Source organism: Talaromyces rugulosus, chromosome IV (assembly GCF_013368755.1).
Source record: "Talaromyces rugulosus chromosome IV, complete sequence".
In the NCBI taxonomy this organism is placed as follows: Eukaryota; Fungi; Ascomycota; class Eurotiomycetes; order Eurotiales; family Trichocomaceae; genus Talaromyces; species Talaromyces rugulosus.
This window is the reverse complement of record NC_049564.1, coordinates 3777237-3796482: the sequence shown is the minus strand read 5'-3', so window position 1 is coordinate 3796482 and position 19246 is coordinate 3777237. Positions and strand designations below refer to the sequence as shown.

Below are 19246 nucleotides of genomic sequence, written 5' to 3'. Positions count from 1 at the left end.
TTTCCAACTAGTGAATGTAGCTATTTCTGTCGAGGCTCCCTGACTACCACAAATCCGGTCTTACTTTGCTCTTTCTGGAGGACCTACGCGGTATACTCGAGAACCCGTCAGTCTACCCAGTCTCACATAACAAACAGCATCCCGGATAGCGCACTGCGGCCGTCTGCAAACATCATGATGTCAAAGAAATACAAATTATTTTCCAAAAGTGCCCTCCCTGGGCTCTTGAGAACATATCAGCCAAGCTTACAGCCAGATCGCTTTGTTGCAGCAGCACATGTATTTCCCATGCGAGTAAACAACCATGTAGTTGATGATCTGATTGATTGGTACGTGAAAGCCTTGATATGAATCCTATAAAAGCCTGGCTTCCATTCAAAAGGTCTCAGCAGAACTGACAGAGCGTAGGTCAAACACGCCGAACGATCCCATGTTCAAATTGAGTATTCCGCAGCCAGAAATGCTCGCGCCAAACGACCTAGATTCCATCTTAACAGCAATGAAGCGACCTGGCGCATCAAAAGTGGAAATGCGGGCCATCTCCGAGTCGATACGAGAGCGTATGAATCCTCATCCAGCGGACCAGAAGGAAGAAAACGTGCCTCAGCTTGATGGAGTGCCTGTTCAGGGCTTGCAGCACAAATACCGTGAAACCGTCCTTTTTTTCCCTTCGGAGGTAGGTCCCAACGCCTTAAAAAAAACACTGTCGGATGTACAGCGTCTGATAGAAAAGAAAAAAAAAAACTTTAGGGTCAGTACTGTCACGCATTTTGCACATACTGTTTCAGATGGGCGCAGTTTTCGTCCGTCGGCTCTGACCAAGCCTTCAAGTCATCAGATCGGAATCTGATTCGACAATATATCCAAAGACACCCAACGGTCACAGATGTCCTGTTCACCGGAGGAGATCCAATGGTCATGTCCGCATCAACCTTACGGCACTACACAGAGGTCCTTTTCGGCCCAGACAGCCCGCCTCATCTAGACACCATCCGAATCGGGACAAAATCATTAGCGTGGTGGCCATATCGCTTTGTGGCTGATGCTGATGCCAAAGAGACGCTGCAACTGTTTTCAGAAATTGTGAAATCGGGCAAGCATCTCACCATACAGGCCCATTTCAGCCACTTGAGAGAAGTAGAGCATCCCGTGGCCCAGGAAGCTATCCGACTCATTCGCATGACCGGCGCCCAGGTCCGCTCGCAGGCACCCCTCATCAGGCACGTCAATGAAGATCCTGTCATGTGGGAATCTATGTGGAAGCTTCAAACAAGACTCGGCGTGATCCCTTATTACATGTTTGTAGAGCGTGACACGGGTGCGCGTGAGTATTTCTCGGTGCCACTCGCAAGAGCCTTGGAAGTCTTCAATACGGCGTACTCGCGCCTGCCCGGTACTTCACGAACGGTTCGCGGGCCCTCGATGTCAGTAAGCCCGGGTAAAGTTTTGGTTTTGGGCAAGGCATTCATAGACAATCAGGAAGTCTTTGTGCTCAAGTTCTTGCAAAGTCGAAATCCGAGGTGGAGCGAAAGAGTGTTTTTTGCAAAATTCGATCCTCATGTGTCATGGTTCGATGACCTTAAGCCAGCATTTGGCGAGACGGCGTTTTTCTTTGAACCTCAGTATCTACAACAAAAGAAAAGGGTTGATGAGGGCTCATCAGGTCAGCTCAGTGATGACGATTGGGGTCCAGGAACACATTTTGCATGAGTATGTCTTAGCACGTATCACGAGCTTTAATGTACATCCCCTTCAAGCTCTCGTTACTTTACATTGTGTTTCGCCCTGAAATCTAGCGCCAGTATAGCATCATATGTCTGGATTAAATCGGCCGTGAACGTGTAATTTCTAATGGAAATTCAGACGGAAATTCATGACTACGAGCAACCACTAAAGTATCTTTGTTACCACGTGTCTACAAAATCTGACTACCTTTCGTCCTCAAAGTGCTACAACCATTGTCCGTTTTGACTACTCTTCTCGGAATTCCTGCACGCTAATTTGGATATTCCTTTTTGATCCACCCTAGCTAATGGCCTGTAATTGAAAGACACCCAAGAATTCATTACCACTGGCGGGGGTCAACCCTTCCCATGTCTCTATCCTCGCGGAAGAAGTCGAACAGCACTGCAGCCAATCTCTCCACGATCATATCGATTTCTCCGGGCGTGACGTTGTAAGGCGGTGCGATCAACACATGGTCTCCAGAAATGCCATCCACGGTCCCTTTGCCTGGGTACACACACAAGTTGTACGGCTCCTGCATTGCCAACTCGTGGACCGAATAGCCCACATTCCGCTCCGCCGGGAAGGGGAGGTTATTATCCTTTACAAACTCTACTGACCAGAACAAGCCTCGACCCCGTATATCGCCCACGTTCGGGTGCGAGCCTATCTTTGCTTGGAGCGCGCTGGCAAGCCGGCTGCCCATTGCTCGCACATTGGCTAGCAAATCCTCCTCGTGGATGATCTTCTGAACTTCCAAAGCTGCCGCGCATGCAGATGGGTGGGCCTGGAAACTCTGTCCGTGGGAAAACTTTGCAGAACCCGATTCTAGGACCTTGTTCACTTCATGGTCAATAAGCACGCCTGAGATTGGTACATAGCCTGCCCCAAACCCTTTGCCGATGACTTGGATATTTGGGACAACCTTTTCTTGTTGCCAGGCGTGCATGGTCCCTGTCCTACCTATACCGCACATGACCTCGTCCAAGATGAGGAGTGCGCCATGTTTCTCACAAACTTCTTTGACTGCGGCAAAGTAACCTTCTGCAGGAGGCACGCTCCCGGTCGACGCACCCGTCACTGTCTCTGCCACAAAGGCACAGACCGTGCCCGCTGGAAAACGACAGAATGCATCGTCCAATTCAGTTGCAAGTCGGGCAACGTATGTTTTCAATGATTCTCCTGGTCGCAATTCTCGATATGGATTGCATTGAGATACTTTGGCACTGCTGTCTGATAATATTGGCTCGAACAGCGCACGTCGACTCAAGTGGCCTCCAACTGCCAAGGTCTTCAGTGTTGCTCCATGATATGAAGGGGTCCGAGCAATGAAATGGATTCTTTGCGGCTGAGGATCTGGGAGTTCCAGGTAATATTGTCGCGCAACTTTGAGAGCTGCTTCCAACGCCTCTGACCCCGAGCTCAGCGTGAGTAGCCTCGCCATTTTCCCATCTGAAGAGGCTTCGACTTTCATCGCTAGCTCTTCGCTCGTGCGTGTGGTGAAGAATTGGCTATGGCAATACGGGACGCTTTCCATTTGTCTTTGAACCGCCGCCTTGACCCTGGCGTTGTCATGGCCGAGACATGCCACGGCAGAGCCACCGCACGCGTCTATCACCTCTCGTCCATCATCTGTGTAGTAATAAATGCCCGCTGCACGGGCTATGGAGGGGATTTGTTGGCGCAGGTTTCGGGATAGCACTGCACTGGTGGCTTGGGCATTTGTACCTGCCTTCAATGTCCTTTCCACGAGGAATCGCGACATGGTGAATCACTATCACAAAACAAATATACAGGAGCCGAGAAATGCCGATCCGAATGGAGCATTCATTAGCTAAAAAAAACACTACATATCTCGAGGAGCCAGTATTGCAGTAAGCAATGTGTCGTATATGCGGTACAGGATGCTTTTCTGCCTAGGTCAACTAGTCAGCACCGAGCGTCGTATATGCGGTATAGGGCGCTTTTCTGCCAGGTCAAGTCGTCAGTAACTTGACTTATGGCAAAAGATACCGACTAATCTGGTCTCAAGTGAAGAGAATAAGATCTTCTGTTAGTATGCCATAGTATGTGTTGTAGTATATGCTTGACAAGAACTGCACGGTCAGGCATAGCTGCAAGGTCAAGCCAAGCACGGCATATTGCGTAAGAGGGGAGTCTAGGCCAGTGAAGGCTAGTATTTTACACCGTCGTATTCAGAATACAAGCTTTCAGATCACGGCTCAACCTCTGCCGGGTGTTTCCGCCTTCTCTATGTTTGATAGGTTTGCTTATCTAGTCATGTGATCCGACGCTTATGCCTTTACTCGCTGGCACCACCGGCTTGACAGACTCTATACTCCTTAGTTACCACCTCATTTTCTTGCTTCAAGTAGACCTACCCCAGCCGGCCTGTCGATCCTCATATCAGGAGCGACCCTTGGTACTAGTACCGCCGGTAGTTGCTATATATAGTTAGACTATCCGTCACTAAACTACAGTACTACTTGGCTTCTCCTTATCTCAGGGCAGACGGTTCTGGTTTAGCGCCACTTTTTCTGCCACTTTTGACTAACCAAGTAAGTAAGGTGACAGCTAAAGATGTTTGTACCTGATTTACATAGCCAGGTGAGACATTTAAGGGGCTTATGATTTTGACAGCTTCTTATAATATATAATGGCAATAATTTAGACTTTGGTTAATATCAACTTATATTAATAATTAATAGTTTTGGATGTTTGCAGAAAAAAAATAATGAGGCTTTGTTAAAAATGTTACTATTTATATAGAAATAATAATGCGCGCATAAAGTTTCTAGATCCTGTGGGGGATTAGATAAGCCCGATAGGGCAGGCGGTAAGCCGGTCACGAGATCCCCTGGAGAGACAAAGAGTTGGCATAGCCATAACAACTGCAAACGTCAGCCCCGCTCATTCCAGATGTCGTTTCTTTACCTCCATCCACTGCCTTCTCCAGATATTCCTTCTGAGCAAACAATATCTCCCGAGCCGGCCGGCCGTTCCGCGCCGTCTATTCATTGCAATGGAGTTCTCGGGTTGCTTCAACGACGAGTCACTTGGACCGACGGTTGAGGGGTGTAGGGGCGATTTTGATTTCACGATCAAGTTTGAAAAGATCTTTTTCATGTTGCTTCCATCGACCCTCTTCATCGCCATGGGCCTTCCACGCCTTGTCTATCTCATTCGCCAGCCGGTCATCGTGGACAGCGGCGGCAGCAGCAGACTCTTGCAAGCTGCAAAACTCGTGCGTCGTCCCATCCACTTGTCTGTCATGAGTAGTGGGATTAATCAAAATGGGTTTACATATAGCTAATTATTAAAAATTTCCCTCCAATTCCAGATTGCTCTCAGTGTATATAGTATCATTCAGCTCGCGTTGTTGGTGCTTGGCATCGTTAAATCTAACAAGTTTGTGGCCTTTTTCATCTCTTCTTCTGCTGTGACAGTTGCGTCGGCCTTCTTCATGATTGCTCTCTCATACCTGGAGCATTTTCGATCACCGAGGCCGGCAATTATCCTCAACGCGTATCTGTTTATTACCATCCTCCTGGATATTGCCCAGACTCGCACCTTGTGGTTGGCATCAGCAAGCTTCGATGAAATAACCTATTCACGCTTGTTTACCACGGCTGTAGTTGTCAAAACCCTCCTGATTATCCTCGAGTCTCAGCAAAAGACAAGATGGCTTAGATGGGATACAAAAGAACACAGCCCCGAGGAGACTAGCGGCCTGTACAGTCTAGGCGCCTTTGCATGGCTCAACAAACTATTCTTGATGGGTTACAAGCGGACTTTGACTCTTGATGATCTCTACCCTCTTGATCAGGCTATGGCCTCGAACATTCTACACACCAAATTCGCCAACTTCATCCTCAAGGGCCCCCGAAATCGCAAAAATGGCCTTGCCATGTCGACCGCGAAAGCCCTAGCCATCCCGCTCCTCCTCCCAGTCGGGCCACGAATTGCCTTGTCCGCTTTTCAGTTCTGTCAACCATTCCTCATTAACTCGATAACGAGCTATCTTCAAATACCACCCGAGCAGTCCTCACGCAACGATGGGTACGGCCTAATCGGCGCTGCGGCGTTGATTTATACAGGCATTGCGATATCAGGCGCGATTTATTGGTACTTGCAAGAGCGTGCTGTGTATATGGTTCGAGGGCTACTGGCTGGTGCCGTATATAGGAAGACGTTGGAAGCTAAGCTGTCCGCAGCAGACGACTCCGCTGCGCTGACTTTGATGAGCGCAGACGTCGAGCGCATCATTCAAGGCCTCTTGAATATCCACGAACTCTGGGCGGACATGATCGAGGTCGCACTCGCCTCCTGGCTCTTATCCCGCCAGATCGGCGCGTCCTTCGTTGCGCCCTTGATTGTCGTTGGTTGCTGCGTAGTTCTCACGGCCTTCCTCACAAGGTTTGCTGGACCGCGGCAGAAAACGTGGATGGAGAGGATCCAGAAAAGGGTTGGGCTCACATCGAATGTCATTGGGGAAATGAAGCATTTCAAAATTGCCGGTCTGGTAGGCCCGGTCGAAGAAGCGATCCAGCAAATGCGCGTCGACGAGCTCAAGGCCGGCGCCCGGTTCCGAATGATCCTTACCTGGTCTATCATTATTGGATACACGCCAATGTGCATCTCTCCTGTCGTGACTTTTGCTTTCGCTGCGCGGACTCTCAATACTACCACCATCTTCACATCCATGTCGTATCTTCTCCTGTTGTCAAATCCGCTGGCGATTCTTTTTCAGATGGTCCCCGGCTTCAACGCCGCTCTCACCTGCCTCACCCGTATCCAAATGTTTTTAGAGAGCGATTCAAGAGCTGATTTTCGCAAGTCGGAATTCATGCGTTCGAAAGAGAGAATGGTGACCGATCACTCTACAGCTGTTCACCCAGCCTCAGCGATGAGCATCTCCAGAGGTAATTTTGGATGGGAGGAGGACAAGTTGGCTCTCCAAGACATTAACCTCGACATTCCGGCTTCGCAGCTAACTATTGTTGTCGGCCCTATCGCGTCTGGCAAGTCAACTCTATGCAAAGTCATCCTGGGCGAAGCTCCTTTTGCACAAGGGGAGGTGACGATGGGTCTCGGTTGGCTCTCTGGGAAAGTTGGGTTCTGTGACCAGACTCCATACTTGTCAAATACGACGATTAGACAAAATATAGTGGGTTTCTCCGCATTCGACGAAGAACGATATCACGAGGTTCTTGAAGCCTCCATGCTACTTCAAGACTTGGCCGTCTTACCATCAGGAGACCTGACCAACGTAGGCAGCAAAGGTCTCACCCTGAGCGGTGGCCAAAAGAGCCGAGTATGCATTGCAAGGGCTTTATATCTTGATTCCAGATTTCTCGTGTTCGATGACATCTTCAGCGGACTCGACGCTGACACTGAAGAGCAAGTTTTCCGCGCAGTATTTTCCCCCACTGGTCTTCTTCGCCGCAGGAATGCGACGGCGGTTCTTTGCACCCACTCCGTTAAGCATTTACCTTCGGCAGACCACATCGTTGCTCTCGGCTCAGATGGTAGGATTGTGGAGCAGGGACCATTCCTAGAGCTCTTGACCAACGATTCTGGATACGTTTACAGCCTCGGAGTCAAGGAAAGCAGCAGTGAGAAATCGGACGATGATATAACACTCGCTAGTTCTAACTCCCCAATCATTCCCCAGAAGCGTCTTGCTGTTGTTGAAGCAGAGACGGCCGCGTTAACTCCCAAGGAAGAACCAGAACGGGCCTTGGGTGACAGCACTGTGTTTCGCCATTATTTCGCCCGCGTGAATATGTGGATCACTATGGCCATGATCATTTGCTCTATCGGCTGGGGTTTCTTCAATAACTTCAACGTCATCTGGCTCAAGTTCTGGTCCCAGGACGTCGAATCCGCCAACCCCGGGCATTCCACCCCCTTTTATCTTGGCCTCTATGCCTTCTTTCAAATAACTTCGCTCATTTGCCTCTTTGTGGACTGCCTGGCCGTGTTGGTAGCCACTACTCGGATCGCCGGGGCGAGGATTCACAAGGAGGCGCTGGCCACAGTCATCAACGCGCCGCTCAGGTTCTTCACCACCACTGACACCGGGGTCGTGACGAACCACTTCTCGCAGGATATGACATTGATCGACGGGTCACTCCCTATGTCCTTTCTCAACACCTCTGTGATTATCGCGACCTGTATCGGGGTGGCCGCTGTCATTGCCACGTCGTCTCAATTCCTCATCATCACGTACCCCTTTTTAGCCGCGCTTCTTTGGGGTATACAGAAATTCTATCTCCGCACATCTCGACAGATCCGGCTGCTAGATCTTGAAGCGAAAAGCCCACTCTAGTAAGCCGCTCCCCCCTCTCCTAGTTATGTGTGAACGTTTTTTTTCATGCTGTGCTCGAAAATGCTAACATAACAAAATCATAGTGCGCACTTTATCGACACGATTAAAGGCCTCGCAACCTTCAGGGCCTTTGGCTGGGCCGAAGATGGCATTGCGCTCAACAATAGCTTCCTCGACACTTCGCAGAGGCCTGCATACCTCCTCGCTATGATCCAGCGGTGGCTGGGTTTCACGCTACAGCTCGTTGTCGCGGGACTGGCCGTGGTGTTTGTCACGCTGGCTACGCAGTTGCGGTCCAACTCGGCGTTTACCGGTGCCAGCTTGATAACGCTGATGTCGTTTGGGGACCAGCTGACGTTACTCGTGCAGCAATATACATTGCTCGAGACGTCGATTGGTGCCGTGAGCCGGCTGAAGAATTTCAGCGAGAAGGTCGAGTCCGAGAACCTGGCGGAAGAGGACGTAGTACCACCCCGCGAGTGGCCGCTGAAGGGCGGGATTGAAATCCATGGGGTTTCTGCATCTTACGGGTAAGGGCAGATGGGTCTTGAAGTAGTTGATATCATGCTGATGAGATGTAGTAGTGTCAAAAAAGACGGAGCGTCCGGGGACTTGAATGACTGCAGCAGCGACGACAGGTCCGCACACCTCGCAATTAAGGAAATGACTCTCTCCATAGCGCCTGGCGAGAAAGTTGCAATATGCGGCAGTAGCGGAAGGTAAGTTACAAGTACCCAGCAGGTACAGGCTTCATTATCTGTGCCATTTCATTTCTTCTTCATCTTAAACAGAAACCACTCGCTAACCTCCCCGTCAGCGGCAAATCTTCCACTGTTCTTCTCCTCCTCAAACTTCTCGACCCGCTTGCCTCGACTGCGCAGAATATAACTATCGACTCGACGCCGCTCCACAAGATCGACCGCCAGGCCCTACGCCAGCGCATCATCGCCATACCGCAAGACCCTGTCTTCCTCCCTGACGGGACATCCTTTCAAGCCAACCTCGACCCCTTCACGGCCTCTACCTCTGCCGAGTGCCGCGCGGTCCTCGAAACCGTCGGCATTTGGCCCGTCATCGCGGATCGCGGCGGGCTCGCAGCCGGATTGGCATCCGACACGCTGTCCGCGGGCCAGAAGCAGCTCTTCTGCCTCGCCCGCGCCGTTTTGCGCGCACGCATCCGGGCACGCGAACGAGTCGCCATGTTTGGGGAGAGCGTTGCGCCGAGCGGGATCTTGATATTGGACGAAGTGAGTTCGAGTGTAGATCAGGACACAGATCGCGCTATGCAGGCGATTATCCGCGCAGAGTTCGAGGGCTATACCATTGTGATGGTGAGTCATCGGCTCGAGATGGTTATGGAATTCGATACCATGGTTGTCATGGACAAGGGCGAGATTATCAAGACGGGCCCGCCAAAGGAGTTGTTGAAGTGGGAAGAGGGTCGATTTCGGAAGTTGTACTGAGTAGGAGATAAGAGATATATACACATGTAAAAATGAATTGCGGATAACCTCATGTTGGCAAGATGCGATGTAGACATAAAGAAATAGTATGCCCAGGAAATTCTTGATATATTAGGTAGCAGCGAAATTTACATGGTAACGGATGTGTAAGGATTTTGTTTGATACGGGTTGGGAATGAGGATTCCGGATGTGTCTAACGACCCTCCTACCTATCCACTAAATGAGATCTAGGTACTAAATATCTCTACTATACGTGCCGGCTTAACACGGTCCCCGGAACACGAAAGCAAGGATTGGTGTCAAGAGCTCAAGACACCTTGCGCTCCTTGCTGATCTTGTTCATCATCATCATCATCACCACCATCCTTCCATTTCTCTGGAAGCTTCATGACGCACACAGAGCATAAAGTCATTGCGTAAAGCAACGTGACGAAAAACAGGGGGGCACCAACCCAGATCCCACCCTGCTTTAGCCCCCAATCGAACATTACGGCGATGATCGGTCCAGCAATCACCGCTCCGAGAGATGCGCTTACATTCATTGCAGACAGTAAAGTCCCCGCCATTTCGGGCGGGCCGAAACTCGTGAGCAAGCTCTTACCTATAGTTGCAAAGGCGTTTCCGAGAGCAAAGATGATCAAGGACAGAATGGCAAGGGATGATATCTCGGAGACACTCAGAAGCAGAGTACCAGCGGTAAGCAATGCGGCGCTGACGCGAACAAGGAAGAGATCTGTCCGGCCACTCGACAACCCAAACTTCCCCATAATCGTCTTGCTGAGAAGTGGAATGATGACCAAGAGAAGTACAAGAGTGATGGAGGGCCGTATGGCTAGAACGGAACTTGCCTATGGAAATTATCAGGTTTGAGCCTTGAATTCGAACCAGCGCAGACCGTGTAATTCTTGAACTTACATATGCATAACTCCAACCAAATCGCTTGTGAACGTATTGCAGTTCGAATCCGGCGGCTATGGTGCCGACAGTAGCTGCAAAGAAACCAAATAGGATGAGTCTGACATTTTTTATGGCGAAGACGGAAACGACAGATTGTCGAAACACCACCAACATTGCCGTGATCTGATCTCCCAAGGGGGCTTGTGTCTTGGGCGTGGCGGAAGCATCAAGTGCATGTCCTGACTGTGGCCTCCGTGCTAGTGTCTCTGGTAAAAGCACGAGGGTTGCCGATGCGCCCACCAGGAAAGTTGCAAAGCCAAGAAGAACCGGAATCCACGAGCTCTTTAGCATGAGCACAGAGCTGATGAGAGGTGAGAAAAGTTCGCAGGCGGTCGCCATCGATGCGACTCTTGCAAAAACGGTTGTTCTCACTGCAAGTCAGCCTCTTTGTCCAAGGGGTCACTTCAGTAGGGGACCATGCGTAGCATACCGATCCTGGTCCGTGTAGACATCTGCCAATGTCGCCAGGGCCACTGTTGCAGCGACAGCATCACCGCCTCCAACGAGCCTGAAGAGTGGCGCGAGCCAGATGGCTCTTAAAGGGAAAATATTTGGTTGCCACGCTTGCTGTGTCAATTTGATGCTGGCAAGAAGATGCTGACAAAGAATATCACTCACTAACGAGGAGTTTGAAAGAGTCGCATAAGACGATTCCCACGACAGAGAAGAGCAGAACCTTTCTACGACCGATCCGATCCGCTATAGTATTGGGCTCATCAGGAAAGGATAACTAAAATTGACAAAGATACACGCTTTCACATACCCAGAGCTCCATAGGGAAATGCAAGGAGAAAACCTAACCCGTCCAAAAGGTCAGTGGTGGGCATTTTTTACACACGCAAACAAAGCTCAAGATGGTGCTCGAATATCTCTGTAAGACGTAGATTCATGCTCACCCGGTAGCTGTGCAATCGTAACGTACACCTGACTGAGCAGACTCAGCTCTCTCTGCACGGCGTCCACGGTGCAGTCGCGCTCAGGATGGCCAGTGATCAAAACCTCGTCGTTATCGAGCCCGTCGTAATAAGCTTTGCAGATGATGTTTTCTCGAATGCTGACCTCTGGTGCAAGGCATATGTACGTGTTGAAGTAAAGTACACACACAAATAATATTACCACCAGTTGGGTTCTCAGTCGGACCTTGTCTTTTGCAGTCGCATACTCGGTCGTCGACGGGATCCGGTCGTCATTGCTAAGCAATCGTGTGTGCTCATCAACCTGAATGGTCGTTGGTGATGGCATATCTATCTATGTCGAGATTGTTCTGGGCGCCCGTGACCAAAGCAGAGGGTTAAGTAGGAAGTCAGGGCGATTACTAACCAAATCGGTCCTGATTCATCGCTAGGCAACTTATCGGTATCCTGCTTGGGAACATAAACCGCTGATCCCCTCTAATTATTTAGAATTCTTTGGATTTATACGATTGGTTTAAACGACTAAGGAAACACTTGTATAAACTGATCTAATTATTATATAAATTAGAATATCATACCTAATTTAATAGGGAACCATGGGTGCATGTGGGTTCTGCCGGCCGCTGCCCCGCGAGGGCCCTAGTTTAGACGGCCATCTTCTTCTCATACAATCCACCATACAAATGTGATTGTACCGAGAAGCCCAGGCCTTGCCGGCCTAACAAGTATAAATTTAGATAAATACATATATATAACCTTAAATCATATATAGTTTATATAACTGATATAAGATCTTTACTGTACATCAGTATTAATTAGCTTTAATATGTATATAAATCTGAACCATTGTTATTGAACCCTACTTTATAAAGACTAGTCTTGAGTGTACATCTACAAGCGTGCATATTAGTGCCACCCACAGAAGGTTTAATTTTTGAATGTTTTGTTTCATATTAGACTTCCAGCATTGTGGGTAGATTAATTTTATATGTTGGATGTTAACTAATAACCACGTCGATAACCTTGAAACGAAAAAAGAAAAACAAATCCCGCTAGCCAACGCCGAATCATGCAAAATAAATTCAACCCTCCCTAATATCATAAGAATCATCGTCAACATTGAAGTTAAACCCTTGTTCAAGGGAGGATTTCCTTTAATTTCTCCTTTTGTGTAGCCGTCAAGCTTGTTGGGAACTTGACGTTGACCTTGACGATTAGTTCGCCTCGTTCAGTTGGCTTCTTGGAATTCGGCATGCCCTGGCCAGGGAAATGCTCTTCGTAGCCGGGTTGCGTAGGCCCCGGTTTGGAGACGCGAATGGACTTGCCATCGATTGTCTTGACGATTCGGTCCCATCCGGTAAGCGCTTCCTTTAGACTGACATCGACGGATGCGATGAGGTTATCGCCGCTGCGCTTGAAGACAGGATGTTCTTTCTGCAATCATTGTTAGTTTTATACCGACTTGTTTGGTATTTTTTTTGATAGTTGCTTACCTCTGTGACAATCAGGTGAACGTCTTGTCGACCCCCTTCTTCCTGATCGCCCACCCCTTTGTATTTGAGTTTGGAGCCAGCTCGCAACCCAGGCTTGATGTTGGCCTCGAGAGTGATCTCATTAACAGTCCGCCTCCCGCTCGGGTCGAATGTCTTGCTCTTAGTCACCACTTTTTTATATGTCCCTTTGAAGAGCTCTTCCAGAGTCAACAGCAACGGCTTTTCGAGTACTTGAGGCTCGGGGGCTGGAGGCGCATGGCGCTGGCCGAAGCCTCCAGCACCACCACCTCCGGAACTCCTGAATCTCGGGCTGCCACCCATTCCACCGCCGAGTATATTGGCGAGAAGCTCATCCTCATCCAAACCCATTCCCCCACCTGCGCCTTTGGCAAAGTTCTTAAAAGTTTCCTCGGCGTTACTGAATTTAAACCCACCGCCGGGGCCCGTTTGGAAGCGGAAGCTGCGAGTGCCGCCTGGTGATCCGTCCATGTTAGAGAAGCTGAAACCTCCTGGCATGCCACCAGTGCTGAAGCCAGCGCCGCCGGGCCCAGCACCGGCACCGGTGCCGGCAGAAGGGGCAGGTCCTCCTCGCATCAGGTACTCCAACCCATATTGGTCATATATCTTTCGCTTTTCGGGGTCTGACAGGACTTCGTACGCTTGTGACAGTTCTGCAAGTTTTTTTTTTGTAACGTTAGTATCGATATGCGAATGATTTATAGCTGTGGTATGTACATACCTTTGAATTTCTCCGCAGCCTTGGGATTATCCTTGTTCTTGTCGGGGTGATGCTTCAAGGCGCCTTTCCTGTATGCCTTTTTAATTTCGTCTTGGGATGCGTCGGGCTTGATGCTCAATTCATCGTATAGCTTGGTCTCGGCAACCATGGTGATGGTTTCTTATTCACCAAAAGGTTATAGCGAGAGACAATGGGTGATTGAAAAAAAGACCCAACGAGAAAATTGGTTGAGCCGTGTCTGGTTGGGTCGCTTTTTAAAGAAGATGGTTGCTGTGACGTTTGCGAGAGTCGAGGGCGTCACGATACCAAACCCCGCCTTAAAGCGCTCGAATGAAGTAGAAGGTTCCGCGGTCCTGATTGGCGCACAGGCAAAGTCGCGGGGTTTAATTGAGTTCTTTTTTTTTCACCAGAAACTTAGCTCCTAGTTATAACTTGACGAGAGAGTTGCAGCAAAATAGTACGTAGTATAAGTAGTTAGGTTGATAGTCGGTGAAAGAGAGAGAGCGAGGTGGCAGGTGGAGAACGAGATGACGTGAAGACCCGTTGGGCAACTGCATGCAGAAGGAAGGTTCTCGAAGCTTCGACACGCCGCCTCGACTGCCAATCAGCGATATAAAGAATCATAAAAGGACAAGTTATTCTTCTATTAATTATTTTTGCCATGAAAAAGCCATTATTCTTTTGTATTTTGACATAGTGACGTAGTTGGGAACAACGGTCTGGCCCGCACGTCCCGCACTAGTAATTACTGTGTTACCTATATACAGACGTACAGGCTAATCGGTATAACCTGTCAGCAGGAGTAGTAATTAACTAACCTATTATATTAACTAGCCAGAGTAGTACACATGTATGTGTGAAACATTGACTATCAGACTGGCTTCGAGGCATGAATTTGAATACGAGGCTAAAGGCTGTTGGACACATCTTTGCTTCTTTGCTGTCACGATAGTAGCGCAAAATTACATGGAGATATAATATTAAATTCCACAGCTCGCGTTTAATATCACGTTTAATATTACACACGCTCCCTTCTCTCCCATCAAGAATGCATTGTTTTATTATTATTATTATTGTTATTATATACTCCGTTCTGTCGCTCACTCGGGTAGCTTCGGCGCCTCGGTAATCTCAGTCGCTGACTTTAGAGGCCGAAAACCGGCCCACTCTCCGTTCCCCGTCAGACCTTCCTTGAACCTCGACATCAAGTCTTCGCTCGCTCTACAGGTTAACCCACCCAGCCATTGAATCGATTGAGATACAGCAGCAATGGCGAGTGGCTTGAGAATTTTGGTCCCCGTCAAGCGGGTGATTGATTACGCCGTGAGTTCTCTCCCCAGGCTATATGCATGTCTCGTCAAAATCAGACCTCCCCGACAGCTCGGAATTGTCCTGCCAGAAAGCCAAAAAAAACAAGATTACGCTCAATTACTGACCTGGCTGCTTATTTTTCCCTGTCCATAGATCAAACCGCGAATCAACAAAGCCCAGACCGGCGTCGAAACCGCCGGCGTCAAACACTCGCTGAACCCATTCGACGAACTCAGCGTCGAAGAGGCCGTGCGCCTTCGTGAACGAAAAGGCCCGCTCAAGGTCGAAAACATCCTCGCGCTGTCGGCCGGAGGCGCCAAATGCGCAGACACGCTGCGTACCGCCATGGCCATGGGCGCTGACAAGGGCCTGCACATCGACGTGCCCGAGTCGGCGGAGGGCGGACCGGAGCCATTGACTATTGCCAAGCTTCTCCAGGGCGTCGTGCAAAAGGAAAACATCAACATGGTTCTGCTGGGCAAGCAGGCTATTGACGGTGATCAGGGCCAAACGGGCCAGATGTTGGCCGGATTGCTGGGTTGGTCGCAGGCGACGCAGGCCAGCAAAGTCGACATCAAGGACGAGAGCGGCACCGTCGAGGTTACCCGCGAAGTCGATGGTGGTGTTGAAACGCTCAAGGCGAAGCTGCCCTTGATCATCACGACCGATCTGCGACTCAACGAGCCCCGTTATGCCAGTCTCCCGAACATCATGAAGGCCAAGAAGAAGCCATTGGAAAAGAAGACATTGGCCGACTTTGGCGTTGAGGACAAGCGGCGGCTCAAGACCGTCAAGGTCACCGGTATGTTTTTTTTCCTCTATTGAAGAAAGCGTCGCAAATGGCTAACTTTTTGATAGAACCCCCGGCCAGACAGGGCGGTGGCAAGGTCGAAGATGTCGACGGACTCGTCTCCAAGCTGAAGGAGCTTGGAGCTCTATGAACGAATTTACCATGACTAGATAGTGTGTCGGATACGCCGACGAATCAATGCTAAAAAGCAATGTATATTTGTCCATGAGAATATTATACTATAACGATTTCCGCGATACCAACATTGAATTTATTTGGAATAATCTCTCCGCCATGCTAGCTATCTAATAATGCATGTTTAAACCACTGTACTTGTTTAAGGAGAGCCCCCGCTGATAGACCAATTGCTGCAACTACTAGCTGCATGACATGTTCCAAAATAATGCCCGTCGCATGTCCGATGACTGCGGCACTAGTCGCGCGCCCCTGCTTCTATTGCTTCTTGTGCAACCCGGGCCTCAAGTGACTCTGGCAGCAGACAGCCTATTAATTCCCTAGAGGGGAAATGGTGGTGCATAGATAGTAGTAACAAGATCGGTCAGAGATCGCCGAGCAACCCACAACGTCACCGGGCAGGCAATGACATCGTCGACCGGCGTCTTCACCATCCATCGATCCTCTCTGACCTGATTAATCATCTGCGCGTCTTTGCGCCACGCGGCCAGCCAGCATTATTCAAATCCTTAGGTCCGCGCGAGCTGATTAACTAGTTAACTAGTTATTCTGCTTCGCTGCTATTATTGGCAGCCCCTCGGTTGAGCCGGATGCGCTGGTTTTGGGCTGTGCCGACTCTTCCTCTATAAACGAAGCGATCTGCCGATGCCCGTTGCTCGTCTATGCTTCTTATTCTACACTCGACCTGGATTGAATCTCCTCGTTGATCGGCTATTTGATCTGCTCTGCTCTGGTCCTGGCACATAGTAGCACGCACAGCATTACTGTTCCTAGCACCATCAGCTGTTGCCACCCCGCCCGGTCTTATCGTCGACGGTATCAATTGCATAGCACTGGCATCTTATCGCTTCGTCTAACCTGAGCCATCACTTACTTTTTTATTTGCTATATACAACGTTGCAAATTATACTGTAAGTTCACCCATCGCCTCGTCGAAAAATTGAACATTCCACTCTACGCGTGTTGGTTGCCTAATGCGTTCACTGACTGATGCGGGTGGCGCATTCTGCAGGCCGCATTCCCGAGCCAGACAGCGAGCCCCGACGTGTACTGCAGTTTCCTCCAGATTACTAAAACACTTTGATTCTCCTCCTTTTTCTCCTCCTCCTCCCCCCTCTCTCTCCTCCACCAGCAGTTTCCTATCTTTCTTCCCAAGGCTGGGCCTAAAATCCTTGTCGCTCGGCGACATTCGACCGCGGGGCTGATAGCCATCGTCAATTCTCGCCATGTCTCGGAACTCGTGGAAGGATTATTCCAAGAAGGGACTCGGCTTTGGCAAGAAAGGCTTCGACAAAGCATGGCAGGCTCTGGACAAACTCGGCGCTCCGGTTAATCGCTTATCAAACCGAGTAGGCGCAGAGGCGTTTTGGCCTACGACTCTCGACAAGGAAAGCGAAAAGGCAGCTCGGATTCTGCGCAGTTTCTGTAAAGATGGATTCTACGAAAAAATCGACGACGAGTCTACCGCCGCCGCGGAAGAGAAGGCGAGAGAGGAAGCGCAGAACCCAGATGCAAAGCACAAGATCGACCGTCCTGCAGGCAAACAGCGCGTCCTGGTGAAAATCCCCTCGGAGGTCATCAAGCGCGCAAAGGGAATTGCCATTTTCACTACCATGCGAACCGGCCTCTGGTTTAGTGGTGCTGGAGGTAGCGGGATTTTAATGGCTCGCGTACCGGAAACCGGGGAATGGAGTCCGCCATCTGGTATTATGCTACACACCGCGGCATTGGGATTCCTTGTTGGAGTCGACATCTACGACTGCGTGGTTATTATCAACACGTACGAGGCTCTTGAGGGCTTCAAAAAACTTAGAGCCACTCTGGGCGGAGAACTCAGCGCAACGGCCGGACCGATTGGAATGGGAGGTGTGCTCGAATCAGAGGTTCACAAGAGACAGGCTCCCATCTGGACGTACATGAAGAGTCGCGGATTGTATGCTGGTATCCAAGTGGATGGCACCATCATCGTTGAGCGTACCGACGAGAATGCCCGGTTCTATGGACGCAAAGTTTCTGCCCAGGAAATCCTCGCAGGACAAGTGACAAACTCATCAGACTCACTCCGAACTCTCTTCCAGACCGTCAGGGCTGCGCAGGGCGATCGCGATGTTGATGAGAGCTATTTACCGCCGCCGGGAGAATCACCCAGCGATGCGATAATTGTGAATGAAGAGGACAATGGGTTCGGAATTCCAGCATCAGATGACCCAGACCCTTACGGTGTGCGGGCACTGGAGGAACAGGGCCTCTTCATTCGCGAGGCAGGAACCCACGTCAGGCCAACTCATGAGGTCTTTGAATTCCGCCCTAGCCCTACAAGTCCAATTTATAACTCTTTTGTTAGACAAAGCATTGATTCGTCGCCGCGGCAGAGCTGGCGAGCCAGTGTGCAGAGCACGAAAAGCTATACTAGCACTAACAGGGGGACCCAAACTACTGTTGGCACCCAGACTGATGATTTGCCGCCTCGACCGCCGCCTTCAGACAGCGGGACTTCTTCACGCAGCTTTCAAGAAATACCGGGTTCGCCTGTGCCGCATGTATGCGATACACCGGATACATCGGATAGCCACGAGGTCCACGAAAAAGCTGAAGAACCTGAACATGAACAACCCGAAACCGAAGAACCTGAAGAATTTGAAATTCATGAAGCCAGCAACACCACCCTCACCAAGCGTGCTGAACTTGTTCGCACACGGCCGACCACGCCGATGGAAGAGAACAATACCTCTCCGGCTGCCAACTTCTCACGCCCGCGACTCGTAACAATTCCAAAGCGGATCCCGCCTGCGCTTCCTCCTCGCAATCCTGAGCGAAAGCACGATTCTGTCTCTACTCAGGAATCGTTTTTTGCGACGTCGCCATCGCCGACACAATCCGTGCACCCGGATATCCGGGACTCTCGTCATGATCTGTCGACTGAGGATCTGAGTTATGAAACTCCTGAAATCACGACGCCGGGAGCTCTTGACTTGGCAGAGAAGACTTCTCAATTAGAAGTACAACCACATGTACATCCAGAAGTACAGCCGGAACTACAGCCGGAAGCACAATCATCAGACGTACAAAAAGAAGCAGAGTCGGAGACAGCTATCCCAGAAAAAGAAGAGTTCCATTCATCGCCGTCTTCGCCCACGCAAGAGAATCCGCCGGCAGTGCCCGAGCGTGAAACCCTGACCTCCGGGGTGTAGGAGAGACCATTCCACTCCTTCATTCGTATACTCTGCTTTTTTCATGATATCAGGGCTATTTGTATGTATGTATTGTTTAAAAGCGGTGGCATGCTGTTTTGTTTGTTTTGTTTTTTGTTTCAATATACCAAGGGTA

The 19246-nt window shown here is 49.9% G+C and overlaps 7 protein-coding genes across 7 annotated transcripts; 4 read left to right on the top strand and 3 right to left on the bottom strand.

Moving 5' to 3' along the window:
• Positions 1-288: 288 nt before the first annotated feature.
• TRUGW13939_08032 (uncharacterized protein) lies at positions 289-1710 on the top strand (the record flags this gene model as incomplete). The annotated part of the gene is made up of 3 exons (XM_035491168.1): positions 289-329; positions 409-676; positions 751-1710. The coding sequence occupies 3 exons, from the start codon at positions 289-291 to the stop codon at positions 1708-1710; spliced, it is 1269 nt and encodes a 422-aa protein (XP_035347061.1).
• A 355-nt stretch (positions 1711-2065) lies between these two features.
• On the bottom strand, positions 2066-3490 carry TRUGW13939_08031 (uncharacterized protein; the record flags this gene model as incomplete). Its single annotated transcript, XM_035491167.1, has 1 exon — positions 2066-3490. One exon carries the CDS (start codon positions 3488-3490, stop codon positions 2066-2068), a length of 1425 nt encoding a protein of 474 aa, XP_035347060.1.
• A 1257-nt stretch (positions 3491-4747) lies between these two features.
• On the top strand, positions 4748-9519 carry TRUGW13939_08030 (uncharacterized protein; the record flags this gene model as incomplete). Its single annotated transcript, XM_035491166.1, has 5 exons — positions 4748-4969; positions 5066-8055; positions 8140-8586; positions 8638-8775; positions 8874-9519. 5 exons carry the CDS (start codon positions 4748-4750, stop codon positions 9517-9519), a joined length of 4443 nt encoding a protein of 1480 aa, XP_035347059.1.
• A 300-nt stretch (positions 9520-9819) lies between these two features.
• TRUGW13939_08029 (uncharacterized protein) lies at positions 9820-11719 on the bottom strand (the record flags this gene model as incomplete). The annotated part of the gene is made up of 4 exons (XM_035491165.1): positions 9820-10368; positions 10436-10826; positions 10908-11094; positions 11374-11719. 4 exons carry the CDS (start codon positions 11717-11719, stop codon positions 9820-9822), a joined length of 1473 nt encoding a protein of 490 aa, XP_035347058.1.
• An 809-nt stretch (positions 11720-12528) lies between these two features.
• On the bottom strand, positions 12529-13771 carry TRUGW13939_08028 (uncharacterized protein; the record flags this gene model as incomplete). Its single annotated transcript, XM_035491164.1, has 3 exons — positions 12529-12825; positions 12885-13555; positions 13624-13771. 3 exons carry the CDS (start codon positions 13769-13771, stop codon positions 12529-12531), a joined length of 1116 nt encoding a protein of 371 aa, XP_035347057.1.
• Positions 13772-14892: 1121 nt separating this feature from the next.
• Positions 14893-15875, top strand: TRUGW13939_08027 (uncharacterized protein; the record flags this gene model as incomplete). The annotated part of the gene is made up of 3 exons (XM_035491163.1): positions 14893-14946; positions 15088-15736; positions 15793-15875. The coding sequence occupies 3 exons, from the start codon at positions 14893-14895 to the stop codon at positions 15873-15875; spliced, it is 786 nt and encodes a 261-aa protein (XP_035347056.1).
• Positions 15876-17145: 1270 nt separating this feature from the next.
• Positions 17146-19110, top strand: TRUGW13939_08026 (uncharacterized protein; the record flags this gene model as incomplete). Its single annotated transcript, XM_035491162.1, has 1 exon — positions 17146-19110. One exon carries the CDS (start codon positions 17146-17148, stop codon positions 19108-19110), a length of 1965 nt encoding a protein of 654 aa, XP_035347055.1.
• Positions 19111-19246: the final 136 nt, after the last annotated feature.